The following is a 25,116-nucleotide window of genomic DNA, read 5'->3' as shown; positions in this document are numbered from 1 at the left end:
TGCTCTCTGGATGAAGTCTGCGTGCTGTACTGGGGCTCTGTGCTCTCTGGATGAAGTCTGCGTGCTGTACTGGGGCTCTGTGCTCTCTGGATGAATTCAGTGTGCTGTACTGGAACTCTGTGCTCTCTGGATGAAGTCAGCGTGCTGTACTGGAGCTCTGTGCTCTCTGGATGAAGTCGGTGTGCTGTACTAGAGCTCTGTGCTCTCGGGATGAAGTCGGTGTGCTGTACTAGAGCTCTGTGCTCTCGGGGTGAAGTCGGCGTGCTGTACTGGAGCTCTGTGCTCTCGGGGTGAAGTCAGCGTGCTGTACTGGAGCTCTGTGCTCTCGGGGTGAAGTCAGCGTGCTGTACTGGGGCTCTGTGCTCTTGGGGTGAAGTCAGCGCGCTGTACTGGAGCTCTGTGCTCTCGGGGTGAAGTCAGCGTGCTGTACTGGAGCTCTGTGCTCTCTGGATGAATTCGGTGTGCTGTACTGGAGCTCTGTGCTCTTGGGGTGAAGTCAGTGTGCTGTACCGGAGCTCTGTGCTCTCTGGATGAAGTCAGCGTGCTGTACCGGAGCTCTGTGCTCTCGGGGTAAAGTCAGCGTGCTGTACCGGAGCTCTGTGCTCTCGGGATGAAGTCAGCGTGCTGTACTGGAGCTCTGTGCTCTCGGGGTGAAGTCAGTGTGCTGTACCGGAGCTCTGTGCTCTTGGGGTGAAGTCAGTGTGCTGTACTGGAGCTCTGTGCTCTCGGGGTGAAGTCACGAGTGTGCTGTGTGTCTCACCAGCTTGCTGCTCCCTGGGTGTTTTAAATATTACAGCCAGGTTCTGGGCCCTGTGCCAGTTGACACCTTGCAGAGCTCTTGTTGATCCTGGTTATTAAAAACCCGCAGACAGGAGTGGGGTCTTGGGCTGTGTAGCAGCCGCTGGCTGGAGCTCTTCTTCCCCACAGGAAGTGGGTGGCAGTTTGCCGAGTCCTTCAGCCCTCTGCCTCTCGCCCTTGTCTCTGGAATCGGGCTGCTTCACGCCTTGTGGCAACTGAAAACACAGACCTGTCCCTTCTGTGCGGCGGGGCTCCTCGGCGTCTGCTGGGCCTTTTCCTCCATTTCCTTTTCTTATTGGTGTCTGTGTGTCCCGTGTGGACAGTAGTGCACAGTGCTTTGTTGAAAAGCTCTCCAACAACCTCGTTGTTATAATACACTCCAGCGGCTCGGCTCGGCTGGGCTCTGAGTAGCTGTTCAAGCCCTTCCTATCCTGAAGGAGGTGAAAGGAAGATACTGCAGCAGGGAGGCGAGAGTCTCTCCCCATGAGCCTCTCGGGCCGTCACAGAGACGCATCAGCGTACACAGCAGCCTGATCGGACACTTGCGCCCTAGAATCATCTGGGGAGCACAGGGGAGCAGGACAGGCTAGGGGAAGCACGCAGAGTGCGCACTATTGTACAGGAGCTTGGGAGAGTGTGGGGTTCGAGCTGGAGCTGGACGGCATGCCAAGCCACCGCTGCAGGGGGAGCTCTGAGTCTTAGGGGTTCAGGCACTGAGGGGCTATGGAGTTCAGGAGCTCAGCGCCTTATGACCCCAGAGGCTCAGGAGCTCAGCACCCCAGAGACTCAGGAGATCCGGGGCTGGGGGGCTCAGGACCCCAGAGACTCAGGGGCTCAGGACCCTAGGGTCTCAGGGGTCAACACCCCAGAGGCTCAGGAGCTCAGGACTGCAGGGGCTGAGGGGCTCATGGGCTCAGGACCTCAGGGGTCCAGGGGTCAACACCCCAGTGGCTAAGGACCCCAGGGGCTCAGAAGCTATCTCACTGGAACGCCCTCCCAGGGGGCCTTACAGCTGCGTTGGGGCGGTACAAGTTGTAGTGTGGGTTAGAAGCTGTTGTTGTTCTGCCGAGTAAGTCAAGTTAGCCGCTGCCTGTATCTCTGTTGACCTCCATCTTTACGTTCCCTCCACCTTTCCTCTGTCTATTCTCTTCCCTCCCTATCTCTTTTCTCTGTTTCCCTCTCTTCTGTCTATCCCCTCCCTCTCTCTGTCTCTTTGTCCCACTTGCTCTCTCTGTCCGTCTATCCCACTCTCCCTCTCTCTCCGTCTGCAGGACAGTCTTTTCCAGCCCCTCTCTCTCCCTCCAGGGCTGCGGAGAGCTCAATCACAGTGTAACTCCCCTCCTCCCCCTGCCCTGTGGCCACACCACCGCGAACCCTGCCTTCACCTGGAGACCAGCAGGGTGGTGCAGGCTGGACATGGGCGAAAAGACCTGGGTGCTCATGTGGACACATCTCTTTCATCTTCTAGACAAGGTGGAAAAGAAATAAAGGATAGTGGAATGTCAGGGTTGAGAGGTAGAGGCACAGAATTGAAACCCACTGGGAGGGTTTGTGTTCCTCTCCTGCGTGCCCAGCGGTCAGTCAGCTGTAATATCCTGTGACAGTCCTCAGAGACAGTGACTGAGTCAGCACACACAGGGGACGTCTTCAGAATCGACAGTGAACGTGAACCAGAGGACACAAGTGTGGAAACTGTGTGAAAGTGCTTCTATACCTGAGAATGGGAGGCACCTGTGGGACTGTGGAACAGGCTACCTGTAGACCGAACAACAGAGTCCAGAGCCCTGTGACTGGGCTGTGTCAGTGTCCTGGACTCCACAGGGACTAGAAGAGCCCAGAGCCCTGTGACTGGGCTGTGTCAGTGTCCTGGACTCCACAGGGACTAGAAGAGTCCAGAGCCCTGTGACTGGGCTGTGTCAGTGTACTGGACTCCACAGGGACTAGAAGAGTCCAGAGCCCTGTGACTGGGCTGTGTCAGTGTCCTGGACTCCACAGGGACTAGAAGAGCCCAGAGCCCTGTGACTGGGCTGTGTCAGTGTCCTGGACTCCACAGGGACTAGAAGAGTCCAGAGCCCTGTGACTGGGCTGTGTCAGTGTCCTGGACTCCACAGGGACTAGAAGAGTCTAGAGCCCTGTGACTGGGCTGTGTCAGTGTCCTGGACTCCACAGGGACTAGAAGAGCCCAGAGCCCTGTGACTGGGCTGTGTCAGTGTCCTGGACTCCACAGGGACTAGAAGAGTCCAGAGCCCTGTGACTGGGCCGTGTCAGTGTCCTGGACTCCACAGGGACTAGAAGAGTATAGAGCCTGTGACTGGGCTGTGTCAGTGTCCTGGACTCCACAGGGACTGTCAGCTACAGCAGCAGGGGTCCGTGTTGTTTCCTGGTTCCCCATTGCCAGCAGTGAGAGAATTGAGGCTCCAGCTGCAGCCCCAGATGGGTATGACTCCAGATCTTGGGGTAACACGAGCTGCCCTGTAACCTGATCGCTGCGATCGTGTTGCCTCCAGTTGTTTTGGGGCTTTGTGCCCGTCTGCATCTTCAGCTGGCCAGATGCCCTGAATGGATGCAAAAGCCCTGTAATGAGGTCATTAATGCTTCGTTAGAGCTCCTGCTAGAGAATACTCGCTCAGTCTGTTCGCTTAATCATGTTTTCTGTTTTTCTTCTCGCCTCCATGTGCTTCGTACATCTGACGGAAACTGTCAGAAGTGCACTGTTGAGATTTTCCACCTGTTCTGTGCAGGATTAACAGATACCCGGCCCAGCTCTTGTGTGCCTGGAAGCGATGCCTCCTCCTGTGTTGTGGGTGCCTGTGCGCTGCCGGCTGTGGATCTCTGGCTCGGGCTGCGCTGGGCTGTGACTCCAGTGTGCAGCTGTGTGCCGCTCTGCTCCAGCAGGGTGTCAGTCTGCATGTGGTTTATCGCACTGCTGTGGTCTGGCCGTGCCTGCCAGCACGGGGAGTCTCAGCCTGGCCGTCCCGGGTGCCTGGGTGGGTCTGTAATGATGGGCTTGGCCTGCAGTGGGCCCGAGCTAAAAATAGCTGGTGTGATTTCAGTTCATACAGATTTCTGACATGTCTCTGGAGTCGACCCTCCCTGTCCACACTTGTGTTCCCCTGCAGTGCACGGGGCCGATGCCTGACTCCAGTCTGCCTTGGTTGCAACGTGTCGGCAGCAGCTTATGCTATAAAGGCTTAAAATGAGCCTGTGTGATTATGGGATGTACAAGGATCACCCCTGAACCGTGCTTGGAACACATTTTGTCTTTCCTGCTAGTGACTGAAGAATAAGCAAAGCAGTGGAGCTCCTGAATGCATTATGTTGTGGAGTAGAGCTGAATGGATACTAGAAGCACAGAGCACTGCCCTGCTCCTGCTGCTGACCGACAGCACAGAGCACTGCCCTGCTCCTGCTCGTGACGGATACAGCACAGAGCACTGTCCTGCTCCTGCTCGGGTCGGATACAGCACAGAGCACTGCCCTGCTCCTGCTCGTGACGGATACAGCACAGAGCACTGCCCTGCTCCTGCTCGTGACGGATACAGCACAGAGCACTGCCCTGCTCCTGCTGCTGACCGACAGCACAGAGCACTGCCCTGCTCCTGCTGCTGACCGACAGCACAGAGCACTGCCCTGCTCCTGCTCGTGACGGATACAGGACAGAGTACTCACATCAGTGTGAGTGGGTTATTTGTTATATGCCAGCAGCCATATCACCCTGCAACTCACAACTGGCAGCCCACTGAAGCTCAGCAGGTGTGAGCCTGGTCAGTACCTGAATGGGAGACCTCCTGGGAAAAACTAAGGTTGCTGCTGAAAGAGGTGTTAGTGGGGCCAGCAGGGGGCGCTCACCCTGCAGTCTGTGTGGGTCCTAATGCCCCAGTATAGTGACGGGGACGCTATACTGTAATCAGGCGCCGTCCTTCGGATGAGACGTAAAACCGAGGTCCTGACTCTCTATGGTCATTAAAAATCCCAGGGTGTTTCTCGAAAAGAGTAGGGGTGTAACCCCAGTGTCCTGGTCAAATTTCCCATTGGCCCTTACCAATCATGGCCTCCTAATAATTCCCATCTACAAATTGGCTTCATTACTCTGCTCTCCTCCCCACTGAGAGCTTGTGTGTGGTGAGTGTACTGGCGCACTATGGCTGCCATTGCATCATCCAGGTGGGGCTGCACACTGGTGGTGGTGGAGGGGAGTCCCCATTACCTCTAAATGGAGTGTCGAGCAAAGTGCTATATAAGTGTAAGCAATTATTATTGTTGTTATTATTATTATTATTATGATATGTTAATAGGCTCTTCTGACTCTGAAGTGCTTAGCTGACTCTAGTCTCATAAAAAGCTCTGCCTGTGCTGTACCTACCAGTGAGCAGCCTGAGCTGTAGCAGCAGTGGGACTTGGCGCAGTGTCGCACCGAGCTGCTGAGCAGGCTGCCCTGCGAGGCGAGTGTCACCTGTGGTTACATGAGGGAGATGGAGGAGCGCAGCACAGGTGACGGCGTCTGGTTACCTGGAGCCACGTCGTCATGGTGACGGCTCTCCACTGCCGATCAGGGATGAGGTCGAGTGGCTGTCAGCTGGGTGGGCGGGGCCCGGGACGTTCCCAGGATACCGGCTCTGCGGGGGCAGTGAGAGTTGAGGGATGAGGTGGGACACTGGGGCCCATCAAGCCCTCAGAACGTACCCAGGAGGGTATTGACTTACCAGCACCCTTTTCAGCAGTGGGGTGGTGTAAGTCGCATATATTATTAAGCAGCTTCGCCTACGCAAACAGACACAGCAGCGTGTGGCAGCGCGGAGCCCGATGCAGACGGACACTGACGTTCAGGCCCAGAGACAGTTCCTGCGTGTTGCAGAGCTGCCCGTGCTGCAAACAAACACGCGTGTATTGTATACACCAGTGGTTCTCAAACCTTTTGGACCAGTTACCACCTCCAAGTCATCTTCTCTCAGGAACTCACACGCACGCATGTAATACAAACAGCACTGAGCACCGAGATCATTTGGATCGCACCGCCCTGTAGCGAATTCCCGACGCTTGCGAACACGAGCAGCGCTGCCTGTCAGGTTCAGCAGGTTCAGCAGCAGAGCTAGTGTCGGTGGCTGATAGGGTTACCACACATCCGGATTATCCCGGCCGTGTCCTCTATTTTGATCCTTATATCTCCGTCCGGGGGGGATTTTCAAATATCCCGAAATGTCCGGGATTTCGGTCCCATTATTTTCACCGTGAAGAATAATGAACAAAAGTTATAAAGACAGTTGGAAAGAGAGAGAATTTCTCAACTTCTCTAGTTGGCTTCTCGCCCTACGCTGTCGTTCGGTTCTGGTCCTGTGCGTGTACGATTGTGTCACGAGAGGGCCAAATCGGGCGCCAGTATCGGGGTCTGTACCCAGTCTGTGCAGTGCAGGAGCAGTCCCTCGAGAGGCTCCCTGTTTTGTTTCTCGTTTTCCTGCCCTCGAAGCGACAGTGTAAATTCACAGCAGGACTAAAACGGCCATTTCCGTGTTTCCGAAGTGGCAGAGAAGAGGAGGAAGCTGAGTGTTTGGTGTGTGCACGCCTGGTACTTCTGTCTCCGTGGCAGATAAAGGTGGGCTTGACTTGCAAGCTCATGTCGACTCAAACACAAAAAGGCAACGCGAGGAGAGAGTTCGTCAACAGAATTAACAGATTCTTTTGCAAAATCTGCCAGAAAAACAGAGGATTCTGTTATTGCAGCAGAGGGGGCTTGTGCATTTCACAGTTAAACATCATCACAGTTACTTTACAGATGAACACAAACCGTGGGATATTTTGAAAACCCTCTCCATCCCGACCCCCTTCCCAGATAAGGCAACAGGAAAGTTTTTCAGGGTGTCAGAAATGGCACCCCTAGTGGCCGATGTGTAATCCTCCTCGTTCTCAGCGGGTGAGCGTGATCTACCGGTGCTGGCGTCAGTACTCTTGGCGTCTGTTCCTTTCAGCCCTGACATGATACTTGATTTTTGCGAGGTGTTCTTTTTCGGTCGCTTGTTCTGTTGGCGAAGGTGGCGCTCAGCTGCGTCTCTGAAAGCTCGAGAGGAGTGCGGACACTCAAGTATCTGCGCGCGCTGTCTCAACGTAGTTAAGTACGTAGGCTGTGTATTTGACACATAAACTAATTTGATTAACATAGAAAATATAAAAACCTGTCTCTAGCTTTCAGAAACCGATTAAGTGAATCACAGATGGAAAAATGTACATAATTTTTAATTATTTGATTTTTAATTCCCAATTTTTCAGTGCACACAACAAATTTCCAGGGTCATCTGGCGTACCACCTGGGGGTGCTCCGCGTACCACAGGTTGAGAACCACTGGTATACGGTATTCGAGGACTTGGTGTCAGAGAGGCCGGGGCGCGGATTGGTGTGATTATGTAGCTGCAGAGAAGTACCGACATGGTCTTTCTTGTGTTTTGTTCTTTATCTAGAAGTCCTCATTGTTTGTGGTTTTCCCCACTCTGTCAAGATTGAAATCTGATTTACTTATACACAAGAATCAGAACTACTGTACCTCCCAACTCGACTGCTTGGCCCCTGGTGGAGAGAGTACTCTGTCAGGTCAGCAAGGAGTGTGTGTGTGTGCTCTCTGTCAGTGCAGAGAGGAGTGTGTGTGTGTGTGCTCTCTGTCAGTGCAGAGAGGAGTGTGTGTGTGCGCGCGTGTGTGCTCTCTGTCAGGGCAGCGAGGAGTGTGTGTGTGTGCTCTCTGTCAGTGCAGAGAGGAGTGTGTGCATGTGTGCTCTGTCAAGGCAGCGAGGAGTGTGCGTGTGCGCGCGTGTGTGCTCTCTGTCAGTGCAGAGAGGAGTGTGTGTGTGCGCTCTCTGTCAGGGCAGCGAGGAGTGTGTGTGTGCGCTCTCTGTCAGGGCAGCGAGGAGTGTGTGTGTGTGCTCTCTGTCAGGGCAGCGAGGAGTGTGTGTGTGTGCTCTCTGTCAGTGTAGAGAGGAGAGTGTGTGTGTGCTCTCTGTCAGGGCAGCGAGGAGTGTGTGTGTGTGCTCTCTGTCAGGGCAGCGAGGAGTGTGTGTGTGCTCTCTGTCAGGGCAGCGAGGAGTGTGTGTGTGTGTGCGCTCTCTGTCAGGGCAGCGAGGAGTGTGTGTGTGTGTGCGCTCTCTGTCAGGGCAGCGAGGAGTGTGTGTGTGTGTGCGCTCTCTGTCAGGGCAGCGAGGAGTGTGTGTGTGTGTGCGCTCTCTGTCAGTGTAGAGAGGAGTGTGTGTGTGTGTGCGCTCTCTGTCAGTGTAGAGAGGAGTGTGTGTGTGTGCTCTCTGTCAGTGTAGAGAGGAGTGTGTGTGTGTGCTCTCTGTCAGGGCAGCGAGGAGTGTGTGTGTGTGCTCTCTGTCAGGGCAGCGAGGAGTGTGTGTGTGTGCTCTCTGTCAGTGTAGAGAGGAGTGTGTGTGTGTGCTCTCTGTCAGGGCAGCGAGGAATGTGTGTGTGCTCTCTGTCAGGGCAGCGAGGAGTGTGTGTGTGTGCTCTCTGTCAGTGTAGAGAGGAGAGTGTGTGCGCGCTCTCTGTCAGTGTAGAGAGGAGTGTGTGTGCTCTCTCTGTCAGGGCAGCGAGGAGTGTGTGTGTGTGTGCGCGCTCTCTGTCAGTGTAGAGAGGAGTGTGTGTGCGCGCGCTCTCTGTCAGTGTAGAGAGGAGTGTGTGTGTGCGCTCTCTGTCAGGACAGAGAGGAGTGTGTGTGCGCTCTGTCAGTGTAGAGTGTGTGTGTGCGCTCTCTGTCAGGACAGAGAGGAGTGTGTGAGTGTGTGTGCGCTCTGTCAGTGTAGAGAGGAGTGTGTGTGTGTGCTCTCTGTCAGTGTAGAGAGGAGAGTGTGTGTGTGCTCTCTGTCAGGGCAGCGAGGAGTGTGTGTGTGCTCTCTGTCAGGGCAGCGAGGAGTGTGTGTGTGCTCTCTGTCAGGGCAGCGAGGAGTGTGTGTGTGTGTGCGCTCTCTGTCAGGGCAGCGAGGAGTGTGTGTGTGTGTGCGCTCTCTGTCAGTGTAGAGAGGAGTGTGTGTGTGTGCTCTCTGTCAGTGTAGAGAGGAGTGTGTGTGTGCGCTCTCTGTCAGGGCAGCGAGGAGTGTGTGTGCTCTCTCTGTCAGGACGGCGAGGAGTGTGTGAGTGTGTGTGCTCTCTCTGTCAGGACGGCGAGGAGTGTGTGAGTGTGTGTGCTCTCTCTGTCAGGGCAGAGAGGAGTGTGAGTGTGTGTGTGCTCTCTCTGTCAGGGCAGCGAGGAGTGTGTGAGTGTGTGTGCTCTCTCTGTCAGGGCAGCGAGGAGTGTGTGAGTGTGTGTGCTCTCTGTCAGGACGGCGAGGAGTGTGTGAGTGTGTGTGCTCTCTGTCAGGACGGCGAGGAGTGTGTGAGTGTGTGTGCTCTCTCTGTCAGGACGGCGAGGAGTGTGTGAGTGTGTGTGCGCTCTGTCAGGACGGCGAGGAGTGTGTGAGTGTGTGTGCTCTCTGTCAGGACGGCGAGGAGTGTGTGAGTGTGTGTGCTCTCTGTCAGGACGGCGAGGAGTGTGTGAGTGTGTGTGCTCTCTCTGTCAGGACGGCGAGGAGTGTGTGAGTGTGTGTGCGCTCTGTCAGGGCAGAGAGGAGTGTGAGTGTGAGTGTGCTCTCTCTGTCAGGACGGCGAGGAGTGTGTGAGTGTGTGTGCTCTCTCTGTCAGGGCAGAGAGGAGTGTGTGAGTGTGTGTTCTCTCTGTCAGGACGGCGAGGAGTGTGAGTGTGTGTGTGCGCTCTGTCAGGGCAGCGAGGGGGATGTGAGTGTGTGTGTGTGTGCGCTCTGTCCTTCCTCAGTCTGCTCTGACAGGTTTATTTGGTTCTTCCTGTGTGTGCAGGCATACAGCACTTCCTGCTGACGTCACAGCGAGCTCGCTGGCACACAGCCAAGGGTGCTGGTGCTCCCTCGAACCCCTGTGGCCGTGCGTCCTTGGTGGCTCTGCAGCAGAGACGGACGCCTCCCTGGTCAGACAGGTTTTGGGAGTGTTTTCTCTCCCGGCTCAGCTTGTACGCCTGTGTCTGGGAGCAACAAGGAACTGTTTGGGGATGAGCTTGTTTATCAGCCCTGGGTCCGAGAGTGAGGGTCCAGGGTCCGGTCTATTCTTGGTTAGGTTGGACCTGGTCTGTCTCAGCACAGCTGGGTCTGGTCCTGGTCGGGCTGGTCCTGGTTGGACTGGACATGCTCTGCGGCTGGTCCTGGTTGGGCTGGACCTGCTCTGCGGCTGGTCCTGGTTGGGCTGGACCTGCTCTGCGGGCCTGTTCTGTCTCAGTACAGCTGGGTCTGGTCCTGATTGGGCTGGACCTGCTCTGCGGGCCTGTTCTGTCTCAGTACAGCTGGGTCTGGTCCTGATTGGGCTGGACCTGCTCTGCGGGCCTGTTGTCTCAGCACCGCTGGGTCTGGTCTCTGTACCAGAGCATGAGCATGTTGTAGGTCTTGCCCTCGTGTTAGTGGGCCAGGACTAGGGTTCGAGCTAGTGCCAGGATGAGGGAGAGGGGGAAGGCTGGCGCTGGGACAGGGGTCAGGGGTCAGGGGTCAGGGCTGGTCCTGGCCCGGGCTGGCAGAGAGCTTGGCACTGGGGCTGTCTGGATACCAGTATGGGGGAACCTCTGAGGAAATCTCCCCCCAAGGATGCCTGCCGACAGACGGAGGATGTGGGAGCGAGGTTTTCACCAAACCAGGAGGCGGCTTCTTTTAAATCCGAAGCGCCAGAGCTGTGTGTTCTCGCCCCGTGTGGAGTTTCGTGCGGAGGAGTATAGATCACTGAATGAAAATAGAATGAGGGTCAATGGAAAATCCCCGCAGAGATGGGAATACAGACGAGTGTGTGTGCGTTGTGCGTGCCCGTCCTCTCTCCCGGAGAGACAATAGCCCCATTCATCCTGATTCGCCGTGCTCCAGCCAGTCTCCAGGCCTTTCTCACACTGAGCAAGCCCCCCGCCGCCACCCCCCTCTCCATCTCCCCCAACTTTATCTCCTGTTGACATCTCGCCCGAGACAAAGCAGACACAAGCACTTCCAGAATTGTGGAGCACTCACTCGCCCAGAGGCCTGTGAACCATTAACATTGTGCCTGCGTGGATTAATATTGCCTGCTAAAGATGTAACAACATTGTGTTGGGGCTTGTCTCATTATGTCTTGTACTACTTTCTCTGTGTTGTTTTTGTTACACTGTGGCCCTCTAGATATCTGTTAGTGTCTGTGAGCGATGGTGTTTCAAAGCTGTGGCTTTATATCGGTGTGTGTGTGTGTGTGTTTGTGCTGCTGTACAGTAGCAGTGTGTGTGTGTGTGTTTGTGCTGCTGTACAGTAGCAGTGTGTGTGTGCTGCTGTACAGTAGCAGTGTGTGTGTGTGCTGCTGTACAGTAGCAGTGTGTGTGTGTGCTGCTGTACGATAGCAGTGTGTGTGTCTGTGTGTGTCTGTGTGTGCGTGCTGCTGTCCAGTAGCAGTGTGTGTCTGTGTGTGCGTGCTGCTGTCCAGTAGCAGTGTGTGTGTCTGTGTGTGTGTGTGCTGCTGTCCAGTAGCAGTGTGTGTGTGTGTGTGCTGCTGTCCAGTAGCAGTGTGTGTGTCTGTGTGTGTGTGTGCTGCTGTTCAGTAGCAGTGTGTGTGTCTGTGTGTGTGTGCTGCTGTCCAGTAGCAGTGTGTGTCTCTCTGTCCAGTACACAAGCCCGCCCTTGTGAGATCAGTGCTGTGTGATTCGGGAGAGCCGGGCCGGTCCTGCACACGGCCCCCTGACAGACTGCCTCTCCAGCCCTGCAGTGGCGTCTGCTCTCCCCCGTGTGCTCTGAGCGCAGTGGAGTCAGGCGGAGGGCCGGCCCGTGGGGCTGCTGCCTTTCTCAGGGCCCCGGCCTCCCAGATGAAGCACCATCTCGCGGGCCAGCTCTCCTCCACACACTGGGACTGGGACAGGGATCCGCCCCCAGCCCCCGGCACTGTGAGGGGCGGCCAGGGCAGCTGGCTCGAGGGCAGCGCCTGCGCGAGGGGAGTGTCGGGGTGTCAGAGTGCAGGCAGGATCCCATGACCATGTGTGTGTGAGAGAGTGAGTGTGTGTGTAGCGCTGTGAGTGTGTGTGTGAGAGTGAGTGTGTGTGTGAGAGTGAGTGTGTGTGAGAGAGTGAGCGTGTGTGTAGCGCTGTGAGTGTGTGTGAGAGAGTGAGCGTGTGTGTAGCGCTATGAGTGTGTGTGAGAGAGTGAGTGTGTGTGTAGCGCTATGAGTGTGTGAGAGAGTGAGTGTGTGTGAGAGAGTGAGCGTGTGTGTGTAGCGCTGTGAGTGTGTGTGTAGCGCTGTGAGTGTGTGTGTAGCGCTATGAGTGTGTGTGAGAGGGTGAATGTGTGTGTAGCGCTATGAGTGTGTGAGAGGGTGAGTGTGTGTGTGAGAGAGTGAGTGTGTGTGCAGCGCTATGTGTATGTGTGAGAGAGTGAGCGTGTGTGTAGTGCTGAGTGTGTGTGAAAGAGTGAGCGTGTGTGTAGCGCTATGAGTGTGTGTGTGAGAGAGTGAGTGTGTGTGTAGCGCTATGAGTGTGTGTGTGAGAGAGTGAGCGTGTGTGAGAGAGTGTATGTGAGAGGGTGAGTGTGTGTGTAGCGCTATGAGTGTGTAGCGCTATGAGCGTGTGTGTGAGAGTGAGCGTGTGAGAGAGTGTGTGTGTAGCGCTGAGTGTGTGTGAGAGAGTTAGCGTGTGTGTAGCGCTATGAGTGTGTGTGTGTATGAGAGAATGGGAGAATGAGTGTGTTTACGAGAGAGTGAGGGTGTGTAGTGCTATGAGTGTGTGTGAGATTCAGCGTGTGTGTACGAGAATGTGTAAGTGTGTGTTTCAGAACGGTGAGACAGGTCTAAAGCAACAACAATTAGACCATATCTATACTATTACTATTAACAGATCTAACAGATTACTATTGTGTTATTATTATGCTCTCTGTTCTTCAGGCTGTAACAGGTGATCACATACCTGGCTTCTGCTCTGTTGAGTTTCCTCTTCTAGCAGGACCGGGAGCTGTTCTGATTCTGGCAGGTGGGGGAATTCTGGGATCAGGTTTATTTTATGGAAGAATGTTTGTCTAATTTGTTTGTCACACTGCAGCAGAAAGTGGATCTCTGTCTCTGCTTATCCCCGCTGGCAGTAGGAGCACAGCCTGTCATCTCCGGACAGCCAGGTCTGCCTGTGTCCAGTTTCTGTGGCCAGGCTGTGGTCACTGAGCCTGTCCTCTCTGGACAATCAGGTCTGCCTGTGTCCAGTTACTATGGCCAGGCTGTGGTCACTGAGCCTGTCCTCTCTGGACAGCCATGTCTGCCTGTGTCCAGTTACTACGGCCAGGCTGTGGTCACTGAGCCTGTCCTCTCTGGACAGCCAGGTCTGCCTGTGTCCAGTTTCTGTGGCCAGGCTGTGGTCACTGAGCCTGTCCTCTCTGGACAATCAGGTCGGCCTGTGTCCAGTTACTATGGCTAGGCTGTGGTCACTGAGCCTGTCCTCTCTGGACATCCAGGTTTGTCTGTGTCCAGTTTCTGTGGGCAGGCTGTGGTCACTGAGCCTGTCCTCTCTGGACAGCCAGGTCTGCCTGTGTCCAGTTTCTATGGCCAGGCTGTGGTCACTGAGCCTGTCCTCTCTGGACAGCCTGGTCTGCCTGTGTCCAGTTTCTGTGGCCTGGCTGTGGTCACTGAGTCTGTCCTCTCTGGACAATCAGGTCTGCCTGTGTCCAGTTACTATGGCCAGGCTGTGGTCACTGAGCCTGTCCTCTCTGGACAGCCAGGTTTGCCTGTGTCCAGTTTCTGTGGCCAGGCTGTGGTCACTGAGCCTGTCCTCTCTGGACAATCAGGTCTGCCTGTGTCCAGTTACTATGGCCTGGCTGTGGTCACTGAGCCTGTCCTCTCCGGACAGCCAGGTCTGCCTGTGTCCAGTTACTATGGCCAGGCTGTGGTCACTGAGCCTGTCCTCTCTGGACAGCCAGGTTTGCCTGTGTCCAGTTTCTGTGGCCAGGCTGTGGTCACTGAGCCTGTCCTCTCTGGACAGCCAGGTCTGCCTGTGTCCAGTTTCTGTGGCCAGGCTGTGGTCACTGAGCCTGTCCTCTCTGGACAATCAGGTCTGCCTGTGTCCAGTTACTATGGCCAGGCTGTGGTCACTGAGCCTGTCCTCTCTGGACAGCCATGTCTGCCTGTGTCCAGTTACTACGGCCAGGCTGTGGTCACTGAGCCTGTCCTCTCTGGACAGCCAGGTCTGCCTGTGTCCAGTTTCTGTGGCCAGCCTAGTATCATTGAGCCTGTCCTCTCTGGACAGCCCAGCCAGGTCTGCCTGTGTCCAGTTTCTGTGGCCAGGCTGTGGTCACTGAGCCTGTCCTCTCTGGACAATCAGGTCGGCCTGTGTCCAGTTACTATGGCTAGGCTGTGGTCACTGAGCCTGTCCTCTCTGGACATCCAGGTTTGTCTGTGTCCAGTTTCTGTGGGCAGGCTGTGGTCACTGAGCCTGTCCTCTCTGGACAGCCAGGTCTGCCTGTGTCCAGTTTCTATGGCCAGGCTGTGGTCACTGAGCCTGTCCTCTCTGGACAGCCTGGTCTGCCTGTGTCCAGTTTCTGTGGCCTGGCTGTGGTCACTGAGTCTGTCCTCTCTGGACAATCAGGTCTGCCTGTGTCCAGTTACTATGGCCAGGCTGTGGTCACTGAGCCTGTCCTCTCTGGACAGCCAGGTTTGCCTGTGTCCAGTTTCTGTGGCCAGGCTGTGGTCACTGAGCCTGTCCTCTCTGGACAATCAGGTCTGCCTGTGTCCAGTTACTATGGCCTGGCTGTGGTCACTGAGCCTGTCCTCTCCGGACAGCCAGGTCTGCCTGTGTCCAGTTACTATGGCCAGGCTGTGGTCACTGAGCCTGTCCTCTCTGGACAGCCAGGTTTGCCTGTGTCCAGTTTCTGTGGCCAGGCTGTGGTCACTGAGCCTGTCCTCTCTGGACAGCCAGGTCTGCCTGTGTCCAGTTTCTATGGCCAGGCTGTGGTCACTGAGCCTGTCCTCTATGGACAGCCATGTCTGCCTGTGTCCAGTTACTACGGCCAGGCTGTGGTCACTGAGCCTGTCCTCTATGGACAATCAGGTCTGTCTGTGTCCAGTTTTTGTGGCCAGGCTGTAATTACTGACTCCATACTGGTCCACCACTCACAGCAGATCCCAGTGCTGACCAGGCCTGGTGTGTGTGTGTGAGAGAGAGAGGGAGGGCTCCAGCCTCGTCTGAGGCAGTCCACCAGGAGCAGAGGTGTGTGTGTGTGAGAGAGGGCTCCAGCCTCGTCTGAGCCAGTCCAGCGGGGCTGAGGGTGCTGCTGTCTCTTTAAGAGCGGCGATGAGCGATCAGTCCCCCGGCTGTGGCGTGCTCTGTGGCCTGAGAGAGAGAGGGAGGGAGCGAGCGTGGAGCCCCGAGCGGACGCGTGCCCACGTAGGGACACAGCAGGCATGGATGGGGATCACTGTGAGTGTAGGTACCCTGCCACGCCGACGGGCCGACCGGCCGGGGGGGGAGTGGGGTCGGCGGGCCAGGTGCTCTCGTTTCCTCCGGCCCGGCTCTCTCTGCTGCTCCCGGCGCGCGGCAGCAGGAAGTGCTCCGCTGTGCGCTGGCGGTTCCACTTCCGCAGAGGCTCGCAGACGACTCGGGGTCCTCTGCAGACGGGGGGACCGGACCCGGGTCTGGCCTTGGGGGGGCGTCGCTTGGGGGATGGGTGAGGGCAGCGGTGCCCGCTGACCTGCCTCGGCAGCGCTCTGTGGGCAGAGTTCCTCTCCTGCTGTTCGAGGACGGACGTCCCTTCTCTTCTGATCGCCTCATTGGTGAAGCCCCTCTGCCTGCCCTTCCTCTCTTGCTGCGGCACGCAGAGCAGCGCAGGAGCAGACAAGCTCCTGCAGCTCTCAGAATAGATCTCCTCGCTCTCCGAACTTTCTCTTCTGCAGTGTAGCAATCAGCATGTGGTCCGCTGTTGAAATGCTGGCCGACAGACACTGATGACTGGCAACGATATTAACTGCAACTGACAGGCTGATACAGCAGACTGACTGACTGACTGACACAGGGGCCTGCCGACTGTGACTGACTGACTCACTGACACAGGGGCCTGCCAACTGTGACTGACTGACTGACAGACACAGGGGCCTGCCGACTGTGACTGACTGACTCACTGACACAGGGGCCTGCCGACTGTGACTGACTGACTCACTGACACAGGGGCCTGCCGACTGTGACTGACTGACTGACTGACTGACTGACACAGAGGCCTGCCGACTGTGACTGACTGACTCACTGACTGACTCACTGACTGACTCACTGACTGACTGACTGACTGACACAGGGGCCTGCCGACTGTGACTGACTGACTGACTGACTGACTGACACAGGGGCCTGCCGACTGTGACTGACTGACTGACACAGGGGCCTGCCGACTGTGACTGACTGACTGACACAGGGGCCTGCCGACTGTGACTGACTGACTGACACAGGGGCCTGCCGACTGTGACTGACTGACTGACACAGGGGCCTGCCGACTGTGACTGACTGACTCACTGACACAGGGGCCTGCTGACAAACACAGGCAGGGGTTGACACAGGGACTGGCTGAGCTGACAAACAGCTTAAGCACAAGCGGTGCTCGAGCTTGGCGACGTCTCTCGGCCCATGCCCGTTCGCCAGCGGTGATGCATTGGAGCCCATTGATCTTGCGGCCTGTTCCCCGCGTCTCTGCTCCGGCTTCTCGTTCCTGCTCTGAAGCGCGTCGTGTTTCAGCGGCCAGTTCCCTCTTCTCGGTTCCCAGTTTCCCCTCCGGTCTGCGTGCGTCCGGATTGAGGAAGGGGGCGGAGAGCTGGGGCGCTAGCAGACGCGGGCGGCCCGCTCGGACCCTGCAGTGGTGGCCGGGAGGGGGAGGCAGCCATGGGGGCAAGAGAGCAAGAGAGATGCCGCCACACGTCCGTGCGCGTGGCGTATGGGCAGCAGGAGCGCCCCGGCTGAGCCGAGCCCCCCGCGTGCCGGTCTGACGTCTCCCCCCCCACCCCCACCACTGCGTTTTCAGAAGCGAGAGACGAGCGTAGCGTCTCGACCTCTCGCCTCCCGGAGCCAGTGACAGCAGGAAGGAAGCTGTGTGGCTGAGCTTGCAACACGTACCAGCTCAGTCACTCTCTCTCTCTGCCTGCCGTCCCTCCATCAGCAGTTAGAGAACAGGAAGTCCCCGGGTGGGGCTGGCGCAGATTATTTCTCTGTTTCTCGCGCGGCAGCTCGGGACCTTGTGCTCTTTATTTTGTTCCAAGTTTCGCCTGTTTTTTTTTGTCCTCCCTCCCCTGCACATCCAGTCCGGGTGGGAGCGGCCAGTGCCGCGTGCCGGCGAGGGAGGGGTGGGGGGAGGCCTGGGAGCGTGGGATTGTGGGACTCCAGCGATGTCCAGCGAGGAGGGCCCGGGGCCCGGGCCGCGGGCGGAGGAGAGCGCGGCCGACGCTCCGGAGATCGAGACCGCGGTAGGGCAGCTCGGCCCCGCGGCCGCCGGCGCTCCAGTGTCCGTTGGCTGACGTCGCGGTTTTCGGTTTCTCGCCGCCGTCCCTCTCGTTCTCTTGCTCCGCTCCTGTGTCGGCCACTCCCATCTCCCCGCCGGGGCCCCGTGTGTGTGTGTGTGGCCCCGCGTGGCCCCGGGCCTCAGCCTCCAGGGACGGGGCTGACCTGTGTGTGTGCGATGGGGGAGGGGAGAGGAGGGTGCTGTCAGGACGGCCAGGCGCAGGCTCGGCACCGCGCAGGGATCACTTCCATCCTAATCTGTTTATTTTTCTTTCTGATTCAATTGTCATCGATTTGAGAGGTCAACAGGCTTCAGTTTTCCAGAGAGTTGTCATCCTGAATGTGTCTCATTACTATGTGACTCATTAGTTGTTATATGAACTCGTACTTGTTAAACCCAGTGCTAATCTGCTGAGAGCAGGAATAGATAGCAGCCTCGCATGTCTCCTCCTGACATCACAGAGCACAGGCCGGACTGGACTGACTGTACTGTGAGCTGGATTAGTTACTAACTGAGATTATAATCAGACTCACACTGACCGAGCAGTCTGAGACTCTCCAGGGCAGGACTGGACTGACTGTACTGTGAGCTGGATTAGTTACTAACTGAGATTATAATCAGACTCACACTGACCGAGCAGTCTGAGACTCTCCAGGGCAGGACTGGACTGACTGTACTGTGAGCTGGATTAGTTACTAACTGAGATTATAATCAGACTCACACTGACCGAGCAGTCTGAGACTCTCCAGGGCTGGACTGGATTTACTGTACTGTGAGCTGGATTAGTTAATAACGAATTAACAGAGAGAACTCTCCTACTATCAGAGCATTTGGTGACAGGCTCGAGGGGATGTAGTCAAATCCCTTCCACACCCCCTACTTCCAATACATGTACTGTTTGGCATAGGGTTCTGTTTCCGCCCGGACTTCGCTGGCTCAGATCTGGGCTATCCTAAGGGTCCTGACACTTAGACAGATCTGCTGAGCGTGCTCTGAGGCAGCCTGTGAGTTTGCAGTGTACTTGCCACCTCTCTGTCTGCCCTCTGTGGTTCATGGAGCGACAGAGGAGCGGCATGCCTCTTCATGCTCACTTAGGAGGATCTGGAATGTTGTGAGAAATATCAGGAAAAACGGATTTCAGTTTTTCAGGCATCAGGTTACACAATAGACAAAGGCATTATTGCGGTGTGGTTCTGTACAGTTGCAATAAAATTATGTAAATGAAGGAGGAAACTTTCAGCGCAGAACCAAAGCTGTGCTGCGTGGAGAGAGAGGAGACCAGATCTTCTGTAGACATGGGCGTCTTGCGAGTCACATGACCAGTGACCTCACACTCACAGAGCTCCTCCTGATGGGCTGAACGCAAGACATGTTTCACAGCACAGAAGTCAGGTTTGCTCTAGGAAACATGGGAAGAGCAGATGGACACGCTGCCTTCTGGGTGTCCCCCAAAGCGGAGGTGTGGAAACAATAACTGGCGAAGTTTTTAGAGTTTCAGAAACGCTGTCCTGTCTGCTCTCGGAGGATGCAGAAGGCAGGGGCTTTCCAATCCAGCCTGGGTCAGAGAGAGTGCAGCGTCCGTCTCTATAAAGAAACAGAATCCTTTATTCTGCAGCAGTCTTGCAGCCCGGTGCTGCTCTCGGAAGGCCTATGGAGGAAACAGGAAGTGAGTCAGTCTGCGCTGCAGGCCGAGGGCTGATGGGCCCCTGCAGGGATTTAGACCAGACTGTCTTCTGTAGTTTGTGTTTGCGCTGTGTCTCTGGGAAGAGTGTTCAGGGGGCACAAGAGTGAACTGTAGACAGTGACGGAGCTCTGTCCCTGTCTTGCTCTTTCTCTGTTTCTGCCTTCCTCCCCCACAAGCCTTTTCTGTTCTGTCCCACAATCCCTCTCTCTGTGGACATGGCTGTCAGCTGCTTCCCTGCTTCTTTCCTCCTAGCTCTCTCCCTCCTCTCTCCCTCTCTTTACCCCTTTCTCCTCCTTCTCCCTCCCTCTCTTCTCCCTGTCCCTTTGTCTCCTGCATCTTTCCCTGCTTTCTCCCTCTCTCCAACCCTCTCCTCCCTCTCTCTTTCCCTGAGTGACATGTGGACAGAGGTGTGTTGTCAGTTTCGCAGCAGCTGAGCTCTCTTGCCTTCTCCCTCAGTCTCTCACAATACCTCCTCCTCTCCTGCTCTCTTACAGAGTGATCCAGCGGGCCTGTCGGTTCTGGAGCAGCTGGGCCTGGACCAGAATGCGGACTTCTCGGACACCAGCGTGCAGCAGCGCCTGGACGAGGAGCGGGAGCGAATTCGACGGGAGATCCGTCGGGAGCTGAAGATCAAGGAAGGGGCGGAGAATCTTCGGCGGGCCACCACGGACAAGCGCAACCTGCAGAGCGTGGACACCATGTTGAAGAGCTCCAACCGCCGCCTGGACGAGCTGCACGCACAGCTGCAGGAGCTGGACGCACACATCGTCGTCAAGGGCCCTGACGAGATCAGAGGTAACAGCAGCACTGCGCTGAGACAGAGCTCAGTGAGCGAGTGTGCCATCAGAGCTCCGCGACCGAGTGTGCCGTCAGAGCTCAGTGTCAGAGCTCTGTGACCAAATGTGCCGTCAGAGCTCAGTGTCAGAGCTCTGTGACCAAATGTGCCGTCAGAGCTCAGTGTCAGAGCTCTGTGACCGAGTGTGCCGTCAGAGCTCAGTGTCAGAGCTCTGTGACCAAGTGTGCCGTCAGAGCTCAGTGTCAGAGCTCTGTAACCAAGTGTGCCATCAGAGCTCAGTATCAGAGCTCTGTGACCGAGTGTGCCGTCAGAGCTCTGTGACCGAGTGTGCCGTCAGAGCTCTGTGACCGAGTGTGCCGTCAGAGCTCTGTGACCGAGTGTGCCGTCAGAGCTCAGTGTCAGAGCTCTGTGACCGAGTGTGCCGTCAGAGCTCGGTGTCAGAGCTCTGTGACCGAGTGTGCCGTCAGAACTCAGTGTCAGAGCTCTGTGACCGAGTGTGCCGTCAGAACTCAGTGTCAGAGCTCTGTGACCGAGTGTGCCGTCAGAACTCAGTGTCAGAGCTCTGTGACCGAGTGTGCCGTCAGAGCTCGGTGTCAGAGCTCTGTGACCGAGTGTGCCGTCAGAGCTCAGTGTCAGAGCTCTGTGACCGAGTGTGCCGTCAGAACTCAGTGTCAGAGCTCTGTGACCGAGTGTGCCGTCAGAGCTCGGTGTCAGAGCTCTGTGACCGAGTGTGCCGTCAGAGCTCAGTGTCAGAGCTCTGTGACCGAGTGTGCCGTCAGAGCTCGGTGTCAGAGCTCTGTGACCGAGTGTGCCGTCAGAGCTCTGTGACCGAGTGTGCCGTCGGAGCTCTGCGAGCGACGGTGCCATTGGAGCGCAGTGACGGAGCGTACCATGGGAGCGCAGTGACGGAGCGCAGTGTCAGAGCAAGGCACAGTGACAAAGTGGTATAGTGCAGTGACAAAGCAGGCAGCACAGTAACAGAGCACAGAGCACAGTGACAGTGAAGCCCTGGTGCACTGTCGGAACTGTGTAAGAGACAAGCTGTTTGTCTGTTCCCAGATGCCCCTCAGTCACCTGGTACAGTGAGCCGCTCCTCTGCCAACCAAGACCGCATCGCCGCTCTGGAGAAGCAGCTCAACATCGAGCTGAAGGTCAAGCAGGGGGCAGAAAACATGATTCACATGTACTCCAACGGCTCCACCAAGGTATGGCTCTCCAGCACTCTCTCTCTTTCCTTCCTGGTGCTCTCATGTAGACTCTGCCACCGTAGACTCGCTCTGCCCTTCTTTAGTTCAGACACATTTCAGGCCTTCGTGCTTCCCTCTCCCTCTCTCTGCTCCAGGACCGGAAGCTCCTCCAGACGGCACAGCAGATGCTGCAGGATAGCAAGACCAAGATCGACATCATCCGCATGCAGATCCGCAAGGCAGTGCAGGCCAACGAGCTGGACACCGAGGACAGCCAGGGTCAGTCTGTGTCTCTGTCTGTCTCTATCACTGTCTGATGAGCTGGACACTGAGGACAGCCAGGGTTAGTCTGTGTCACTGTCTGATGAGCTGGACACTGAGGACAGCCAGGGTCAGTCTGTGTCACTGTCTGTATCACTGTCTGATGAGCTGGACACCGAGGACAGCCAGGGTCAGTCTGTGTCTCTGTCTGTATCACTGTCCGATGAGCTGGACACTGAGGACAGCCAGGGTCAGTCTGTATCTCTGTCTGTATCACTGTCTGATGAGCTGGACACTGAGGACAGCCAGGGTCAGTCTGTGTCACTGTCTGATGAGCTGGACACTGAGGACAGCCAGGGTCAGTCTGTGTCTCTGTCTGTATCACTGTCTGATGAGCTGGACACCGAGGACAGCCAGGGTCAGTCTGTGTCTCTGTCTGTATCACTGTCTGATGAGCTGGACACTGAGGACAGCCAGGGTCAGTCTGTGTCTCTGTCTGTATCACTGTCTGATGAGCTGGACACTGAGGACAGCCAGGGTCAGTCTGTGTCTCTGTCTATATCACTGTCTGATGAGCTGGACACCGAGGACAGCCAGGGTCAGTCTGTGTCTCTGTCTGATGAGCTGAACACCGAGGACAGCCAGGGTCAGTCTGTGTCTCTGTCTGTCTCTATCACTGTCTGATGAGCTGGACACTGAGGACAGCCAGGGTCAGTCTGTGTCTCTGTCTGTATCACTGTCTGATGAGCTGGACACTGAGGACAGCCAGGGTCAGTCTGTGTCTCTGTCTGTATCACTGTCTGATGAGCTGGACACTGAGGACAGCCAGGGTCAGTCCAGTGTCGGTCTGATGAGCTGGAAACTGAGTCAGGGTCAGTCCACTGGGAAGCAGCTGAGGAAGCCGCGATGCCCACCGCTGTTGCTTTCCCTCCTGTATTCGCCCAGATACAGACAGGAAAAGAGCACAGGAGATTGATCAGTGCTGTCATCAAGAGAGCACTCACAGAGCCATCCCAGAGCCTTTTACGTGACCATTAGCCCTCATTAAGAGCTCGTTAAAGGGCCAAAGGGACCAGGGGTAGTGCTGATTTGCTGAGACATCCGTCTCCAGCACGCATCAGGAGTGATGCCCAGCTATCGACCGCCGGCCCAGGCCGCTGCCGGCCACTTAGATGGAGCTGCAAATCAATCCACCCCCCCCCCCAACAGAGGGGTCAGCAGAGCCCCCGGGGCCGCACAGGGTCGGGCCAGAGCGAGGCGAGACGCGAGCTGATGCCATGGTCTCCGCAGAGAGAGACGCCAGCCGTGCCGTCCCTGCGTGTCTGTGAGCTGCCTGTCCTGTCACAGCTCGGCTCGGGGAAACGCTTATTGATACGGCTGCTCCGATCCAGAGACATTAAGGAATCGCCAGAACGTCAACACAGAACAGCAGCAGCGGCAGCAACACCGGGCTCAATAACATACAGCCTTAGAAAAGCAAGCCGGCACCAGCAGTGTGAGAAGAGACAGAGCAGATCAGTGAGAGCAGTGATGTCGATGAGTTTAGTCAGAGGCAGCGGTGGAGTTCAGCAATCTGACAGCTCCTGTTCCCGCTCCTGTCGCTGTGGCCTGTGCTCCCAGGTTCTGGGGAGAGAGAGAGAGGGAGGGAGGGGAGGGAGGACCACAGCCTGGGGGGTCCGGGTTATTTCTGGATACTGTACTCGGAGCGTGGCAGTGTTTACTCACACTCGCCCCGGCGCACTGCTGTGTGTGCTGCGCTGAACCCGAGCTGTAAGACGCTGTCTGTGAGCCGCTGGGGCATCTGGCTGGCTGCTCCTGGCCTTTTTAGGAGAGGACGGCGTTCATCCCCAGACGCAGCCCTGACGCGCACACACACACACACACGAAGGGAGGCTGTCGCCAAGCTCTCCGGCAGGGTTGGCGAAGCACCATTTTCCAAGGAGGCTTTGCGTCCTTGTGCGGCTGGGTCACCCCGTCGGCTCTGTGCGGCCCCTCCCCACCTGCACTCTCCCCTCTTCACCGCGGCGCGGGCCTGACCCCCCTCTCCCTCACGCAGGGAAGCCTGACCTCTCGGCGGTGGAGCTGCGGATCGAGGAGCTGCGCCATCATTACCGCGTGGAGCACGCCGTGGTCGAGGGCGCCAAGAACGTGCAGAGGCTGCTGGGAGCGTGCAAGGCTCACGACAAGAAGGCCATGCTGGAGGTACAGCTGGGACCCACACCCGCTCGGTCCCGCGCAGACGCTGGGACCCACACCCGCTCGGTCCCGCGCAGACGCTGGGACCCACACCCGCTCGGTCCCGCGCAGACGCTGGGACCCACACCCGCTCGGTCCCGCGCAGACGCTGGGACCCACACCCGCTCGGTCCCGCGCAGACGCTGGGACCCACACCCGCTCGGTCCCGCGCAGACGCTGGGACCCACACCCGCTCGGTCCCGCGCAGACGCTGGGACCCACACCCGCACGGTCCCGCGCAGACGCTGGGACCCACACCCGCTCGGTCCCGCGCAGACGCTGGGACCCACACCCGCACGGTCCCGCGCAGACGCTGGGACCCACACCCGCACGGTCCCGCGCGGACGCTGGGACCCACACCCGCACGGTCCCGCGCGGACGCTGGGACCCACACCCGCACGGTCCCGCGCGGACGCTGGGACCCACACCCGCACGGTCCCGCGCGGACGCTCGGCCCGACTGATACCCTCTTGCGGGCCCAGTCCCGGCTCGGTCCTTCCCTGTCCCAGGCCTGCTCCAGCTCGGTTTTCCCCTTGTCCCATGCCCAGTCCTGGCTCGGTTCAGTGCTGAGCTTTCGACTGCTCTTTGCCAGGCCCAGACAAAGCTCAGCGAGTCTTCCCAGCGGATGGACCTCCTGCGCCATTCCCTGGAGCAGCGGCTGACCGAGCTGCCGGAGGATCATCCCAAGAGCTTCCTGATCAAGGAGGAGCTGGTACTGGACTCCTCCCCGGCCTTCAGCGCCCGGCAGTGCGGCCCCTACCTGCAGAACCAGTACAGCACACTGAGCAAGCCCTCACCCCTCACAGGTAACTGATGCCTGCTGTCGGTCACTCTGTCTCTCTGGGCTCAGGGACTCTGGAGGTGCTGGGTGGGGTGTCACTGTGTCTCTGGGTGGGGTGTCAGTGTGTCTCTCTGTGCGCAGGGACTCTGGAGGTGCTGGGTGAGGTGTCACTGTGTCTCTGGGTGGGGTGTCAGTGTCTCTGTGCGCAGGGACTCTGGAGGTGCTGGGTGGGGTGTCACTGTGTCTGTGGGTGGGGTGTCACTGTGTCTCTGGGTGGGGTGTCAGTGTGTCTCTCTGTGTGCAGGGACTCTGGAGGTGCTGGGTGGGGTGTCACTGTGTCTGTGGGTGGGGTGTCACTGTGTCTCTGGGTGGGGTGTCAGTGTGTCTCTCTGTGCGCAGGGACTCTGGAGGTGCAGGGTGAGGTGTCACTGTGTCTGTGGGTGGGGTGTCACTGTGTCTCTCTGTGCGCAGGGACTCTGGAGGTGCAGGGTGAGGTGTCACTGTGTCTCTGGGTGGGGTGTCACTGTGTCTCTCTGGGCTCAGGGACTCTGGAGGTGCTGGGTGGGGTGTCACTGTGTCTCTCTGGGCTCAGGGACTCTGGAGGTGCTGGGTGGGGTGTCACTGTGTCTCTCTGGGCTCAGGGACTCTGGAGGTGCTGGGTGGGGTGTCACTGTGTCTCTGGGTGGGGTGTCAGTGTGTCTCTCTGTGCGCAGGGACTCTGGAGGTGCTGGGTGGGGTGTCACTGTGTCTCTGGGTGGGGTGTCACTGTGTCTCTCTGTGTGCAGGGACTCTGGAGGTGCTGGGTGGGGTGTCACTGTGTCTCTGGGTGGGGTGTCACTGTGTCTCTCTGTGTGCAGGGACTCTGGAGGTGCTGGGTGGGGTGTCACTGTGTCTC

General features: G+C 57.3%; 1 protein-coding gene across 6 annotated transcripts in view; it reads left to right on the top strand.

Moving 5' to 3' along the window:
• The window catches only part of pkn1a (protein kinase N1a), a 39,189-nt gene that overhangs the window by 2,075 nt on the left and 11,998 nt on the right, over nt 1-25,116 (top strand). The window contains exons 1-6 of one of the 6 annotated variants that reach the window (XM_069195675.1): nt 15,035-15,221; nt 19,456-19,756; nt 20,817-20,962; nt 21,100-21,223; nt 23,262-23,407; nt 24,033-24,246. In XM_069195675.1, the coding sequence (XP_069051776.1) occupies nt 15,096-15,221; nt 19,456-19,756; nt 20,817-20,962; nt 21,100-21,223; nt 23,262-23,407; nt 24,033-24,246 (1,057 nt within the window). In that variant the 5' untranslated portion in view covers nt 15,035-15,095. Of the gene's footprint in view, nt 1-15,034; nt 15,228-16,944; nt 17,243-18,335; nt 18,944-19,455; nt 19,757-20,816; nt 20,963-21,099; nt 21,224-23,261; nt 23,408-24,032; nt 24,247-25,116 lie in introns of those variants that run through there. The other 5 variants (XM_069195674.1, XM_069195676.1, XM_069195678.1 and 2 more) reach the window with 5 other exon arrangements.

This window comes from Lepisosteus oculatus, chromosome 11, assembly GCF_040954835.1.
Source record: "Lepisosteus oculatus isolate fLepOcu1 chromosome 11, fLepOcu1.hap2, whole genome shotgun sequence".
NCBI classification, from domain to species: Eukaryota; Metazoa; Chordata; class Actinopteri; order Semionotiformes; family Lepisosteidae; genus Lepisosteus; species Lepisosteus oculatus.
Note: the sequence above shows the minus strand (reverse complement) of the source record. Positions and strands in the feature narration are given on the sequence as shown.